The sequence below is a fragment of the Aethalodelphis obliquidens genome, unplaced genomic scaffold (assembly GCF_003676395.1).
Source record: "Aethalodelphis obliquidens isolate GAN/ISIS:26980383/991018 unplaced genomic scaffold, ASM367639v1 scaffold2, whole genome shotgun sequence".
NCBI lineage: Eukaryota > Metazoa > Chordata > Mammalia > Artiodactyla > Delphinidae > Aethalodelphis > Aethalodelphis obliquidens.
Window position 1 is genome coordinate 62443684 of NW_020837946.1, and position 15371 is coordinate 62459054.

Sequence of the window (15371 nt, forward strand, 5' to 3'; positions counted from 1 at the left end):
ATGGATTTCTGGGTAATAAGATCTTTACTCTTTTTTTCCAATTGTTTTTTTCACACCTGTTTAAGGTGCCTTTGGGGGCCTTCTGAAACTTATCTGCACACATGATCTATGAATTGACCATTTTCTAGTTGTTTTTGTGTTGAAATACTGATATGCTGTGGACGAACTTTTAGATTTTTACAACTGATTTTTACCATTTATTTATTTTTGAATAGATATTTTACTCATTTTCAAAAATCTAAAATTATTTAGAAGATATATGACATCCCCCCACCATCTCTGTTCCCCTCTGCCTAGTTTCCCACTTCTCCTCTCCTATGGATAATCACTGTTTATTTTAATCCTAGAGATTGTTAAATGCATAAATAAGAATATACAAATATAGACACAACCCTATTTTTACATATATGGTGGTAAACTATACATACAGTTCTTCATCTTCCTAATGTTGCATACTATATTTTCAATGGCTTTCCATATCAACACAGACAGCTTTTTTTCATTTTTTAAAAAATTTTGTTGTATTTTTAAATTGCATTATAGTTGATTTCCAGTGTTTCAGGTGTACAGTATTTTTTTAATAGTGGCAAAATCCATTTTTTTGGTTGTATATAATTTATTTAACTAGTCCTTTACTTATGGACTTTTATATTATTTCTTACCCTCTGATATTGCAAACAAGACTTCAGTGAATAACCTTATTCATTTTGCATTCTTGTGAGTATACGAGTATAGCAAATTTGGATCCACCATTGCCATGTTTTTCACAGAGTGGTTTCCCACTAATCCTTAAAATGTGTTTTGTGTTTTACACAATCTAAGGTTGCACCTGGGGTAAGGTGCCCACATCATCAAAGATTCTCGATGATACCTCAGTGTCATTGAACTAGCAATCAGGACATTCGAGTTCTTGGCAGACTCTGTTCCTAACTTACTGTGATTTTGGACATTTCATTAAGCCTCTTTGTGCCTCAATTTGCCCATCTGGAAAATGGATAGAATGACATATGTGTGCCTCAGAAGGTTTAAAACCAAATAAGAAAACATAGTTGTAAGTTGCTTCATCATCTTTGTTCACTTGAAAGACTGATAATGCCTTCCTTCTTCACATTTAGTTGGTGAGGCCTCTGTGATCTTCTCCAATGGTCGGGATTTGCTAAGGGGTGATATTCATGGAAACACCTTTGAGATCCTGGTAGAATCTCAACATCGTGGATCGGCTGTGGGTGTGGATTTTCACTATCACCTACACAGAGTCTTTTGGACTGACATTGTGCAAGATAAGGTAAATAGAAATTTCTGGAGTGTAGCTTGGGCGCTGATAGAACTCCAAGCACAAAGTGTTGATAGCTTTTCATTTTTAGGGGAGTAGAGGGGAAAGTTCCTTTGTTTTCTAACAAAAAAGGCCCTTGAGATATTTTATGTTAATCAGCACCTTTTACAGCTATAGTATTACATGTGACCTATTAAACAAAGCACTCTATTATATGGATTAGCCTTGAGCAACTTTTAATTTTATTCGAAATGGAGTCCAAAAGCCTAATTAAAAGAAATAGTAGACATTCTTTCAAAACTGGGTAGATATTTGGTAGTAATTTTTGAAACTTGATCATTTAAAATGTAAAAAGTATTCTGCTTTCCTGTATGATAAAAATCAGATTTTTACCTGCATCTTCTAAATGGAACAGTAATTGAGGATTGGGTAACAAATATTGACAGTATTTTGTTTAACAGCCAAAATTTCATTATGCTCTCTTATTTGGAAAGTGTGATGGATCTGATTTCAACTTTGAGTAATGCAACGGAGATTGTTAAAACATAAATTTTAGAGACTCCTAAAGAGTTATGGAGTTTTATTTCTTCCCTTACATTTCCTTGTACCATTAATAAAATTTTAATTCAATTAACTGATAATTTGCATAAAATTTCTAAAGTTGAGACTTCGGATTATAAGCAGATCTGATTTAATGACAGCTAGAAATCAAAACAAACCACTACCACCTTCTCCACCAAGAAATCCACATTGAATTAAACTTTCTCTAACTACGAAGAATTAGAAATGCAGGCTTTTTTTTGTAAACCCAACTTTTTATATATGCCTCATATGCTTTCAAAGAAACTCCCTGCCCCCAGTAACCCGTGATGTAAAATAACAAGTCTCCAGTGAATTCTTTTTTTTTTTTTAATAGATCTTTATTGGAGTATAATTGCTTCACAATACTGTGTTAGTTTCTGTTGTACATCAAAGTGAATCAGCCATATGCATACATATGTCCCCATATCCCCTCCCTCCTGAGTTTCCCTCCCATCCTCCCTATCCCACCCCTCTAGGTCATCGCAAAGCACCGAGCTGATCTCCCTGTGCTATGCTGCTGCTTCCCACTAGCTAACTATTTTATATTCGGTAGTGTATATATGTCCATGCCACTCTCACTTCGCCCCAGCTTCCCCCTCCCACCCCGTGTCCTCAAGTCCATTCTCTATGTCTACATCTTTACTCCTGCCATGCAACTAGGTTCATCAGTACCATTTTTTAGTTTTTTTTTTTGGATTCCATATATATGTGTTAGCATAGAGTATTTGTTTTTCTCTTTTTGACTTACTTCACTCTGCATGACAGACTCTAGGTCCATCCACCTCACTACAAATAACTCAATTACGTTTCTTTTTATGGCTGAGTAATATTCCATTGTATATATGAGCCACATCTTCTTTATCCATTCATCTGTCGATGGACACTTAGGTTGCTTCCATGTCCTGGCTATTGTAAATAGAGCTGCAATGAACATTGTGATACATGTCTCGTTTTGAATTATGGTTTTCTCAGGGTATATGCCCAGTAGTGGGATTGCTGGGTCATATGGTAGTTCTATTTTTAGTTTTCTAAGGAACCTCCGTACTCTTTTCCATAGTGGTTGTATCAATTTACATTCCCACCAGCAGTGCAGGAGGGTTCCCTTTTCACCACACCCTTTCCAGCATTTACTGTTTCTAGCTTTTTTGATAATGGCCATTCTGACTGGCATGAGGTGATACCTCATTGCAGTTTTGATTTGCATTTCTCTAATAATTAGTGATGTTGTGCATCTTTTCATGTGCCTCTTGGCCATCTGTATGTCTTCCTTGGTGAAATGTCTATTTAGTTCTTCCACCCATTTTTTTTTTTTTTTTTGCGGTACGCGGGCCTCTCACCGTTGTGGCCTCTCCCGTTGCGGAGCACAGGCTCCGGACGCACAGGCTCAGCGGCCATGGCTCACGGGCCCAACCGCTCCGTGGCACGTGGGATCCTCCCGGACCGGGGCACAAACCCGTGTCCCCTGCATCGGCAGGCGGACTCTCAACCACTGCACCACCAGGGAAGCCCTCTTCCACCCATTTTTAAATTGGATTGTTTGTTTTTTTGATATTGAGCTCCACAGACTGGCTGAATGGATACAAAAACAAGACCCATATGTATGCTGTCTACAACAGACCGACTTCAGACCTAGGGACACATACAGACTGAAAGTGAAGGGATGGAAAAAAATATTCCATGAAAATGGAAATCAAAAGAAAGCTGGAGTAGCAATACTCGTATCAGATAAAATAGACTTTAAAATAAAGACTGTTACAAGAGATAAGGAGGGACACTACATAATGATCAAGGGATCAATCCAAGAAGAAGATATAACAATTATAAATGTTTATGCACCCAACATAGGAACACCTCAATACATAAGGCAAATGCTAACAACTGTGAAAGGGAAAATTGACAGTAACACAATAATAGTAGGGGACTTTAACACCCCACTTACACCAATGGACAGATCATCCAAACAGAAAGTAAATAAGGAAACACAAGCTTTAAATGACACAATAGACCAGATAGACTTAACTGATATTTTTAGAACATTCCACCCAAAAGTGGAAGAATACACTTTCTTCTCAAGTGCACACGGAACATTCTCCAGGATAGATTCCATCTTGGGTCACAAATCAAGCCTCGGAAAATTTAAGAAAATTGAAATTGTATCAAGCATCTTCTCTGACCACAACGCTATGAGATTGGAAATCAGTTACAGGAAAAAAACTGTAAAAAACACAAACACGTGGAGGCTAAACAGTGTGCTACTAAATCACCAAGAGATCACTGAAGAAATCAAAGAAGAAATAAAAAAATAAATAGAAACAAATGACAATGAAAACACGACGACCCAAAACCTATGGGACGCAGCAAAAGCAGTTCTAAGGAGGAAGCTTACAGCAATTTAATCTCACCTCAAGAAACAAGAAAAATCTCAAATAAACAATCTGACCCTACACTTAAAACAACTAGAGAAAGAAGAACAAACAAAACCCAAAGTCAGTAGAAGGAAAGAAATCATAAAGATCAGAGCAGAAATAAATAGAAACGAAGAAAACAATAGCAAAGATCAATAAAACTAAAAGCTGGTTCTTTGAGAAGATAAACAAAATTGATAAACCCTTAGCCAGACTCATCAAGGAAGAAAGGGAGAGGATGCACATCAATAAAATTAGAAATGAAAAAGGAGAAATCACAACTGACACCGCAGAAATACAAAAGATTATGAGACTACTACAAACAACTATATGCCAATAAAATGGACAACCACAAAGAAATGGACAAATTCTTGGAAAGGTGCAATTTTCCAAGACTGAGCCAGGAAGAATCACAAAATAAATAAACAGACCTATCACAGGTAATGAAATTGAAACCATAATTAAAAATCTTCCAACAAACAAAAGTCCAGGACCACATGGCTTCACAGGAGAATTCTATCAAACATTTAGAGAAGAGCTAACACTGATCCATCTCAAACTCTTCCAAAAAATTGCAGAGGGAGAAACACTCCCAAATTCATTGTATGAAGCCATGATCACCCTGATACCAAAACCAGAAAAAGACATCACAAAAAAAGAAAATTATAGACCAATATCACTGATGAACATAGATGCAAAAATCCTGAACAAAATACTAGCAAACAGAATCCAACAGCACATTAAAAGGATTGTACACCGTGATCAAGTGGGGTTTATTCCAGGAATGCAAGGATTCTTCAATATACGCAAATGAATCCATGTGATACACCATATTAACAAATTGAAGAAGAAAAACCATATGATCACCTCAACAGGTGCAGAGAAAGCTTTTGACAAAATTCAACACCCATTTATGATAAAAACTCTCCAGAAAATGGGCATAGAGGGAAACTACCTCAACATAAGAAAGGCCATATATGAATTCTTTTTTTTTTAAATCCAAATGACTGATTTGTGCAACAAAGATAGGTCCCTGGAATGAAGTATAGGAAAACTGCTCCCAGTGAATTATGCTTAAGAAGTGTAATAATTTTGGTTTTTCTTTCAGGTTTTTTCAGTTGACATTAATGGTTTAGATATCCAAGAAGTTCTCAATGTTTCTGTTGAAGACCCAGAGAATCTGGCTGTGGACTGGGTAAATAATAAACTTTATGTTGTAGAGACCAATGTCAACTGCATAGATATGGTAAATTTGGATGGAAGCCAACGGATTACCATTATAAGTGAACATTTGGGACATCCTAGAGGAATTGCCGTGGACCCAACTGTTGGGTAAGTTATGTGAAAACATACTGATTCCAGCATTTTTGGAGTTTTATTTCTCCCCCTGTACACAAAACATCCATTGGCATAATTGAAGGTTAATCCTGACTTCTTTTAGGTTCTGTACTCTAGAATCCATGTTTATTTCATATCTCTTTTCATAGAAGCTTTAAAGGAGTTGGCTAGATATAATCCAATTTGAGGATATGCAGTCCAAACACACCTACTGGTGTCCTAAAAATATGTGATATTTTGGGGGTATGAGTTTTATTCTTAGTGTTTGCCACATTCTCCTGGCTGAGAAATTGGATTCTGTTTTCTGACTTGAATAGTATTGTCACAGCTAAACCATTATTAACATGATCACTCTAACGTAAGTTGTAAAGTTGTTTTAAAGAGGGGATAGATCTGAAACCACTAGGTGGCGTTGCGAGGGACTCTGAATATTCTTTACGTCTCAGCGCAGAGAGAATTCAGCGAGAGGCAAAATGATACGTAAGAAGTGATTTATCAGAATAGGATGCTTGTGAGGCTTACAAGCGGGCAGGCGAGTGTTGTGTTGCCCCGAGCACTTAGCGGGTTACATTTTTATAATCAAAGGAAGAGAGGGGAGGGGGAGAAGACCACCTTCTTTTTCATTCTTTGAGTCTTCCATCATTAACTCCTCCTATACGTTGGGCGGGGGAGTTTTTGAACCTACATGGTGTCTCTGGGACTGTCACAGCACTATGGAGAAATTATTTCAGGTCTCAGTACAATGAGGGTCTTTCACTTTGAAATATCACCTTTCCATAAGTTATTGTTTTTGCATGTGTGCAAAGAGAATGTCCTAGGGGTCATTAACTTGTTGACATCACTGGGCAGATTGTAGATCTTATTTTCCACTGTTGTTTTATTGTTTTGGGGCGTGTCTCATGCTTCTGTTGCATGGTTTTGTTGGTAAGCAAGTTGACTCGGTTTTGTTGTTAAGCAAGCCAGCCTGGCTTTGATGCTAAGTGACTTGCTCTGCTTTATGAGTCAAGCAAGCCCACATTGTTTCAGGACTTTTCCATTACTTTCTTGAGTGATCATTAACTTACTGTGGTCTCCCAAAGCCCCCTAAAGTTCCCTCTCTATCTGCAATCCCCTAATGTGGTTTCTAAGCTAACTATTTGATTACCCTACTCTATCCCCTATCAGATCTATCCCTTTTAGTGATTTCTTGTTAGAGACTGGGGTTGAGATGTCAGTGTTAACACCTCATCACAAGTTGTTCAACTGTGAATCAGTCCAGCAAGAGTGATAATGCTTACTTTTCTCCAGGTGTAAATTAAAATTTTCCTGATCTTCACATTTGAGGCCAGTTATGGGAGACTAGCTTTCTCCTAGATTTTCACAGTTGGGTCTTAGGAGCCTTGGATGAACTTGAGGCTACTTAAGTGTTGGTGAATGGTGATTATTCATTTCTATTTCATGATTTCAGCTGTCCTTCCTTGAAAATGATGTATATGTTCTCTAGACTATGCCTTAGAATGAGATATTAAGGAGGGAAATGGCTTGATAGTTTTTTCTTTTTTACAGCCTTTTTGCTGGCTGTAAAAAAGAGAAGTGAAGGATGGAGCCAGGGATCAGGGGAGAATATTAAGAAGTTAAGAAGGTAGATATGCATTTTTTTTTTTTTTTTTTTTTTGCCTGACAGTTAGTGCCTTTTAATAGTTGCTATTTGGAGTTGTTGACTCTCCTGATTGGCCCTCACAATTTCTGATTTTTAATACTTTAAAATTTCTCTATTGTTTTAAACCCCCATGGTTCTCTAATCAGCTAGAGGAAATTGCCATTGATCCAAACATACAATCTCAAAAAATATTTTCTAGGTAAACTTGTAAAATAACTGATTTCTTTCATCTTTTGGTTTTCTTTTGTAGTTATTTATTTTTCTCAGACTGGCAGAGCTTTTCTGGGACACCTAAGATAGAAAGGGCTTTCATGGATGGCTCTAACCGTAAAGACTTGGTGACAAGAAAGCTGGGATGGCCTGCTGGGATAACCCTGGATTTGGTATCAAAGCGTGTTTACTGGGTTGACTCCCGGTTTGATTACATTGAGACTGTAACTTATGATGGAATTCAAAGGTAAGAAGTATTTTTTTTATATCTTTATAAGTTTTGGGGAAATATATAAAATTTATGGAGAGAGAAACTGAAGGACTAGAATTAAAAGATTGCTTTGTTGGTTGACGTAACTTGAATGATCTTTGTGTTGACATTGCACGTTGTGACCTGCTCTGAGTTTTAGCTTGTGTTCCATATTAACACTCATTAAATATTACCTACAGCATTTGTTCTTTGATTTCTCTTCTCCAAGCCCTCTCTCACTCCCAGATGAAGCACATTATTTTCATTAACTTCCGAGTCCATTTATTTGTTTGGGTCCCTTATGGTTTGTTTCCAAAGATCACTTTATCTTTTAGCTTTCTATCTTCCCTCCAGTAAATAAGTTTTTTTTAACATTATCTGGTGGGAATTAATTGGGTTTTATACTGCTCTTATATATATTTCAAATCTTAATGAGAAATTCTGACTTTACCTGATACACTTCAAAGACATTTAAACAATATTTGAACACAGAGTATGGCATGCCTTTTTCCTTCATCTTAGTCGGATTAGAGCTCACCGTAAATTAATTAAATTGTTACCTATTTTAGATCCTCTTCTTTTGGTATTTTCAAAAACTGGTTAAAACATGGTCTTTAAATTTTGACCAAGAAAAATTACTCTAGCCAATTTGATTTTTCCAAATGATGTGATTTTATTGTTTTCTCAATGAAAAGAATATTCTAGTTTTGGTTTCTCCTTTGTCTCTATTTTGTAAGGATGGTATCACAGTTTGCCACTGGATTTTATAGTCTTAGAACAATCTCTACTTGGTTAAATGAAGTGATTGGGTATTAAGGCTATGACGTATTGTCACTGAAACTGGTTCCCATAGTGAGGATAGGAATTAATTTAATGAAAAAATAATCATATAAGTCATAAAAACAATTGAGAAATTGCCTAATTTTTTTTCACTTTCACGGTTGTTTTGGCATTAATTTTATAGTCTAAATATTTTTATGCTATGGTTAAAGTAAAACATAAAAATCAATGGAATTTCAGAAAGATTCGAGTGGTTTGCTGGCTTGGAGAAACATGGAGGAGGTACTAGAACTCACGAGTACAGCTAAAATCATAAAGTCATTGCCTCTTGCTTTACCAGCAGGTGGCATTTAGATTTATGGAATTTATTATTATTATTATTTTTTTTTGGCTGCTTTGTGTCTTCATTGCTGTGTGCGGGCTTTCTCTAGTTGTGGCGAGCGGGGGCTACTTCTTTGTTGTGGTTCGTGGGCTTCTCATTGCGGTGGCTTCTCTTGTTGCAGAGCACGGGCTCTAGGCTTGCGGGCTTCAGTAGTCGTGGCACACAGGCTCAGCAGTTGTGGCACATGGGCTCAGTTGCTCCGCGGCATGTGGGATCTTCCTGCACCAGGGATCAAACCCGTGTCCCCTGCATTGGCAGGCGGATTCTTAACCACTGTGCCACCAGGGAAGTCTTCTAGACTTCTGGAATTTGCTAAATGAAAAAAAAAAGCCCATTAATTTTAATGTACCATGTCACTATTGAGTGTTTCAAAGTTTGCACTCACTTGCCATCTTGGGTTTCTTTGTTTTTTTCACGTGCAGTGTGATTCCCAGGGTTAGTATCTTCAAGTCTTTTCTTAAAGCTCTATTGTGCTCTTTAGTTTTTCAGGGCTGCTGAGATTTTTCTTTGAGGTCTTTCTCCTATGCCAAAAGAAAAGAGGTTTGTTCACGTACCGTCCTCTACCTCACTTTACTTATGTGGCCTCAGTGAATTACTGTTTCTGTAGATGCAGTCATGGCAGCAGTATTGATTTCTTCCCCTTGCCTAGCACCTCTTACCTGTGTTGTCTTCCATTTTAGTGGCTCTGGGCACTCTGCCTCCACTACAAATATGCTCAGCTGACGGTTTCGTCAGGCAGAGGCATACCAGTGGTAGCCCTGCTTTTTCCCCTCCCTGGAGTGACATCAGGAATGAGTCTGTGTGTTTGCTGTGGGTTGAATTCTCCAGCTCACTGTCTTGCTCCCTAATTGCTGAGAAATGGTCAGTGGTGCAGCGTGGAGTAAGTGTTGAAGTTGTCTACCAGACTTCCAGTCCCTTGTTACACTCTTTCCCCTACAAATGTCAAAATGATATTTCACATCTTAGACCTTTTATATGTGGAGCAACCTTAAAAGAATGAAGAGCAGGTGGGAAAACAGTAATTTTTCAAAAGATCTAGAACAAGCAAAGGCGGAGACTGGAATTTAAGTGCCAAGGCTCTTTTCGAAGAGACAATAGGAAAATCCTTCTAGCGAGTATAGACAGAAATACACCTGCGTCTTAAAATGTTATAGACAGAAATACACCTGCATCTTAAAATGTATCTTGACTATATATTTCTATATTTGTAGCAAGAAAGTTTTTAGCTTTTTAAGCATTTACGTGAACTAATTCCACCTTTTGTTTTTTTGGAACTAATTCCACCTTTAATCAAAATTGTATGCTATATATCTTTTGTAACAGGAAGACAGTAATTCATGGAGGCTCAAACATTCCTCATCCCTTTGCAATAAGTTTGTTTGAAGATCATGTGTTCTTTACCGATTGGACAAAGATGGCTGTAATGAAGGCAAACAAGTTCACGGAGACTGACCCACAACTGTACTACCGGTCTTCCCTGAGGCCTTTTGGAGTGACTGTTTACCATGCCCTCAGGCAGCCCTATGGTAGGCCCCTCAGCAGTGGGAAACCATGCTTGGTACTGGCCTTGGTAGAAAGGTTTTCTCAAGGTTCTCATGAGATTTGGGTGGCATTCTGAGATATATGATGGGTTATCTAGAGAGTTCAACCCTCTGAAATTGGCTTTGCAGATTGTTGGCATTCTGGAGAACTTGATGTATTTCAGAGTTAAAATGCCCAATCTACAAAGAACTTAGAGGTGTATTTAACAGATATTTATTCGCACCTGCAGTATACCAGATCCTGTCTACAGGCTGGAGAAAGAGCAGCAAACAAAGCAAACTAAAATACCCATCCTTATTCTACGGGAGGAATCTCCCAATTCAAACTTCTAATACTGCAGTCGAGGAAACTTGACTAAATGGTCATTTTAGGTAGTGTCAGAGCTTTTTTTTCCCTTCTTCTCTGTTGTATATTTATGACACCTGTTGTTTGGTTTGCATTGTTTCTGTCATAGGTCAGCTGGGTTTGGTTATCTCTCAGGCTGGTCACTTATCAAAGAAAAGAAATATTTTGATTCAGACACTGAATGTTATTTTATAGTACTTACGTTTTACTTATGTTGTTTTACAGTAAGTTTTGTTTGTTTCAAGGTTTTAAATTGACGTGACTGTTTAGACTGTGTACACAGCTCCCTTCTGTATTTGCTCATGCATCAAAGAAAAGAAACACAATAAAATAGACTACATTGGAAGAAAGCTTAATATCAGTGAACAGTAATTCAGAGAAAGACAGATTTCACTTTAAAACTGTAATGCTAAGTGATAGGTCTGGCTAGGATGGAGAGAGACTATAAAGTAATTAGGTTGATTAAAAAAACTCAAACCAACCAACCACTAAACTGATAGATTCAGATGACTACCCTTCAATGTCGTCATCCTAGGAAACAAATACTTCATTGGAAAATATATACTGTACCTGAAAGTATATACTGTATTAGAAAATACCTATTTGGAATAATCAGTTCATGAGCTACTAAATTCACATCTGCCCTTGACCAAAAATATTACCCAGTTTTATTATCTAAATTATTTCTATTATTTGCTTCAGAATTATACCTGCCTGTGTTTCTCAAAATTAATCTACCCGAGAAGGTGAAGAGACTATTTTAAAGAATAACTCAAAGGCTAAGAAGACAATTTCAAAAGCAGACATTTTTAGCTCTGACAGCCTTGTGTACAGTGAACTTCCTGATGTCACTGCTTTGAGAATGGTTTTTGGAAGTATAAACTGGTTTGTGTTTCGGACATGCAGGGTTTTGGAATGAGATCTGGATTTGAATTCTAGTTTAGCTATTTAACCACCGAATAATCTTGAGCAAGTTGTCTCACCTTTTGGAACTTTGGTTTCCTTTTTTGTAAAATTGCGATAATATTTACCTCGTAGAGGCATTGATTGTTAAGTTGTCCTACAAAATAAGCATCCAGTGAGTTATAGTTATTTACTCTATTTTTTGAATGGTAAAAAATAATACTAAGGTTATTTGGGGGGCAGTTATATTTTAGTCACTGAGGCTAGCAGACAGAGTATGTTACAGTTATGGGGGGAAAAGATCCCCCAAGGTTATCCAGTTGCAGGAATCTTGTCTTTTTTTTTTTTGCCACCATCAGTTTGAGAGTAGATTCGAGAGCAACGATGACATTGGGAGCAGCTAAATGTGGATGTATTCAGTAGCAACCAGTAATGATGTCTCCAAGGAGTTTCAAACCCATTTCACCACAGGTCTCAAAATGGCTTCGCATGTCTTGGATACATATGCATTTCTAATTGAGATTTAACCATGTGCATTTTCCCCTCCAGCTAGCAATCCATGTGCAGATAACAATGGGGGCTGTCAACACATCTGTGTCCTCAGCCACAGAACATTTAATGGTGGTTTGGGCTACCGTTGCAAGTGCAGGCTCGGCTACATTCCGGATATGGATGACTACCACTGCGTTGGTAAGAAATCACTTTTGGACTGTCTTTCTGACGGTCAGCACAGGGGTATGTGCTGCTCTTGGACTGGGCCAGCTCCCTGTAGCACTTCTTCACAGGAAATAAGCTTTTGGTAGCCCACGGGCATCTTCCTTGGTAGGCACCTTTCCCTTTGTACAAAGAGCTGTGTTTGAAGATGTAAATTTCTGTCCTTTGGGACACATCTAGGGTTTCTTTGGGCTCCCCTTTCCCTTTATTTCCTTCCTGAAATCTCTGTCTCTTTTTAATTTTTTTTAACATCTTTATTGGAGTATAACTGCTTTACAATGGTATGTTGGTTTCTGCTTTATAACAAAGTAAATCAGCTATACATATACATATATCCCCATATCTCCTCCCTCTGGTGTTTCCCTCCCTCCCACCCAGCCTATCCCACCCCGCTAGGTGGTCACAGAGCACCGAGTTGATCTCCCTGTGCTATGTGGCTGCTTCCCGCTAGCTATCTATTTTACATTTGGTAGTGTATATATGTCCATGCCACTCTCTCACTTTGTCCCAGCTTACCCTTCCCCCTCACTATATCCCCAAGTCCATTCTCTAGTAGGTCTGCGTCTTTATTCCCGTCCTGCCCCTAGGTTCTTCATGACCATTTTTTTTTTTTTTTAGATTCCATATATATGTGTTAGCATACGGTATTTGTTTTTCTCTTTCTGACTTACATCACTCTGTATGACAGACTCTAGGTCCATCTACCTCACTACAAATAACTCAATTTCGTTTCTTCTTATGGCTGAGTAATATTCCATTGTATATATGTGCCACATCTTCTTTATCCATTCATCTGTTGATGGACACTTAGGTTGCTTCCATGTCCTGGCTATTGTAAATAGAGCTGCAGTGAACATTGTGGTACATGACTCTTTCTGAATTATGGTTTTCTTAGGGTATATGCCCAGTAGTGGGATTGCTGGGTCGTATGATAGTTCTATTTTCAGTTGCTTAAGGAACCTCCATACTATTCTCCATAGTGGCTGTATCACTTTAAATTCCCAACAGTGCTAGAGGGTTCCCTTTTCTCCACACGCTCTCCAGCATTTATTGTTTCTAGAGTTTTTGATGATGGCCATTCTGACTGGTGTGAGATGATATCTCACTGTAGTTTTGATTTGCATTTCTCTAATGATTAATGACGTTGAGCATTCTTTCGTGTGTTTATTGGCAACTGTATATCTTCTTTGGGGAAACGTCTATTTAGGTCTTCTGCCCATTTTTGGATTGGGTTGTTTGTTTTTTTGATATTGAGCTGCATGAGCTGCTTATAAATTTGGAGATAATCCTTTGCCAGTTGCTTCATTTGCAAATATTTTCTCCCATTCTGAGGGTTGTCTTTTCCTCTTGTTTATGGTTTCCTTTGCTGTGCAAAAGCTTTGAAGTTTCATTAGGTCCCATTTGTTTATTTTTGTTTTTATTTCCATTTCTCTAGGAGGTGGGTCAAAAAGGATCTTGCTGTGATGTATGTCATAGAGTGTTCTGCCTATGTTTTCCTCTAAGAGTTGGATGGTGTCTGCCCTTACATTTAGGTCTTTAATCCATTTTGAGTTTATTTTTGTGTATGGTGTTAGGGAGTGTTCTAATTTCATTCTTTTACATGTAGCTGTCCAGTTTTCCCAGCACCACTTATTGAAGAGGCTGTCTTTTCTCCACTGTATATTCTTGCCTCCTTTATCAAAGATAAGGTGACCATATGTGCATGGGTTTATCGCTGGGCTTTCTATCCGGTTGCATTGATCTATATTTCTGTTTTTGTGCCAGTACCATACCATCTTTTTTTAAATTAATTAATTTATTTTTTATTTTTGGCTGTGTTGTGTCTTCATTGCTGCACGTGGGCTTTTCTCTGGATGCAGCGAGCAGGGGCTACTCTTCATTGTGGTGCACAGGCTTCTCATTGTGGTGGCTTCTCTTGTTGCAGATCACAGGCTCTAGCCGCATGGGGTTCAGTAGTTGTGGCACACAGGCTCAGTAGTTGTGGCTCACGGGCTCTAGAGCACAGGCTCAGTAGTTGTGGTGCACAGGCTTAGTTGCTCCGTGGCATGTGGGATCTTCCCAGACCAGGGCTCGAACCCGTGTCTCCGGCATTGGCAGGCAGATTCTTAACCACTGAGCCACCAGGGAAGCCCCATACTGTCTTGATTACTGTACCTTGTAGTATAGTCTGAAGTCAGGGAGCCTGATTCCTCCAGCTCCGTTTTTTGTTCTCTAGATTGATTTGGCTATTCAGGGTCTTTTGTGTTTCATACAAATTGTGAAATTTTTTGTTCTAGTTCTGTGAAAAATGCCAGTGGTGGTTTGATAGGGATTGCATTGAATCTGTAGATTGCTTTCGGTAGCAGAGTCATTTTCACAATGTTGATTCTTCCAATCCAAGAACATGGTATATCTCTCCATCTATTTGTATCATCTTTAATTTCTTTCATCAATGTCTGATAGTTTTCTGCATACAGGTCTTTTGTCTCCTTATGTAGGTTTATTCCTAGATATTTTATTCTTTTTGTTGCAGTGGTAAATGGGAGTGTTTTCTTGATTTCACTTTCAGATTTTTCATCATTAGTGTATAGGAATGCCAGAGATTTCTGTGCATTAATTTTGTATCCTACTACTTTACCAAATTCATTGATTAGCTCTAGTAGTTTTCTGGTAGCCTCTTTAGGATTCTCTATGTATAGTATCATGTCATCTGCAAACAGTGACAGCTTTACTTCTTCTTTTCTGATTTGGATTCCTTTTATTTCTTTTTCTTCTCTGATTGCTGTGGCTAAAACTTCCAAAACTATGTTGAATAATAGTGGTGAGAGTGGACAACCTTGTCTTCTTCCTGATCTTAGAGGAAATGGTTTCAGTTTTTCACCATTGAGGAGGATGTTGGCTGTGGATTTGTCATATATGGCCTTTATTATGTTGAGGTAAGTTCCTCAACATAATAAAGTAGTCTATGCCTACTTTCTGGAGGGTTTTAATCATAAATGGGTGTTGAATTTTGTCAAAAGCTTTTTCTG

The 15371-nt window shown here is 38.0% G+C and overlaps 1 protein-coding gene across 1 annotated transcript in view; it reads left to right on the forward strand.

The window, feature by feature from the left end:
- LRP2 (LDL receptor related protein 2) overlaps positions 1 to 15371 on the forward strand; it is a 197001-nt gene that overhangs the window by 66199 nt on the left and 115431 nt on the right. Inside the window, exons 11-15 of the mRNA XM_027078206.1 lie at positions 1116 to 1285; positions 5369 to 5592; positions 7488 to 7694; positions 10183 to 10385; positions 12199 to 12339. Of these exons, the coding sequence (XP_026934007.1) occupies positions 1116 to 1285; positions 5369 to 5592; positions 7488 to 7694; positions 10183 to 10385; positions 12199 to 12339 (945 nt within the window). The remainder of the gene's footprint in view (positions 1 to 1115; positions 1286 to 5368; positions 5593 to 7487; positions 7695 to 10182; positions 10386 to 12198; positions 12340 to 15371) is intronic.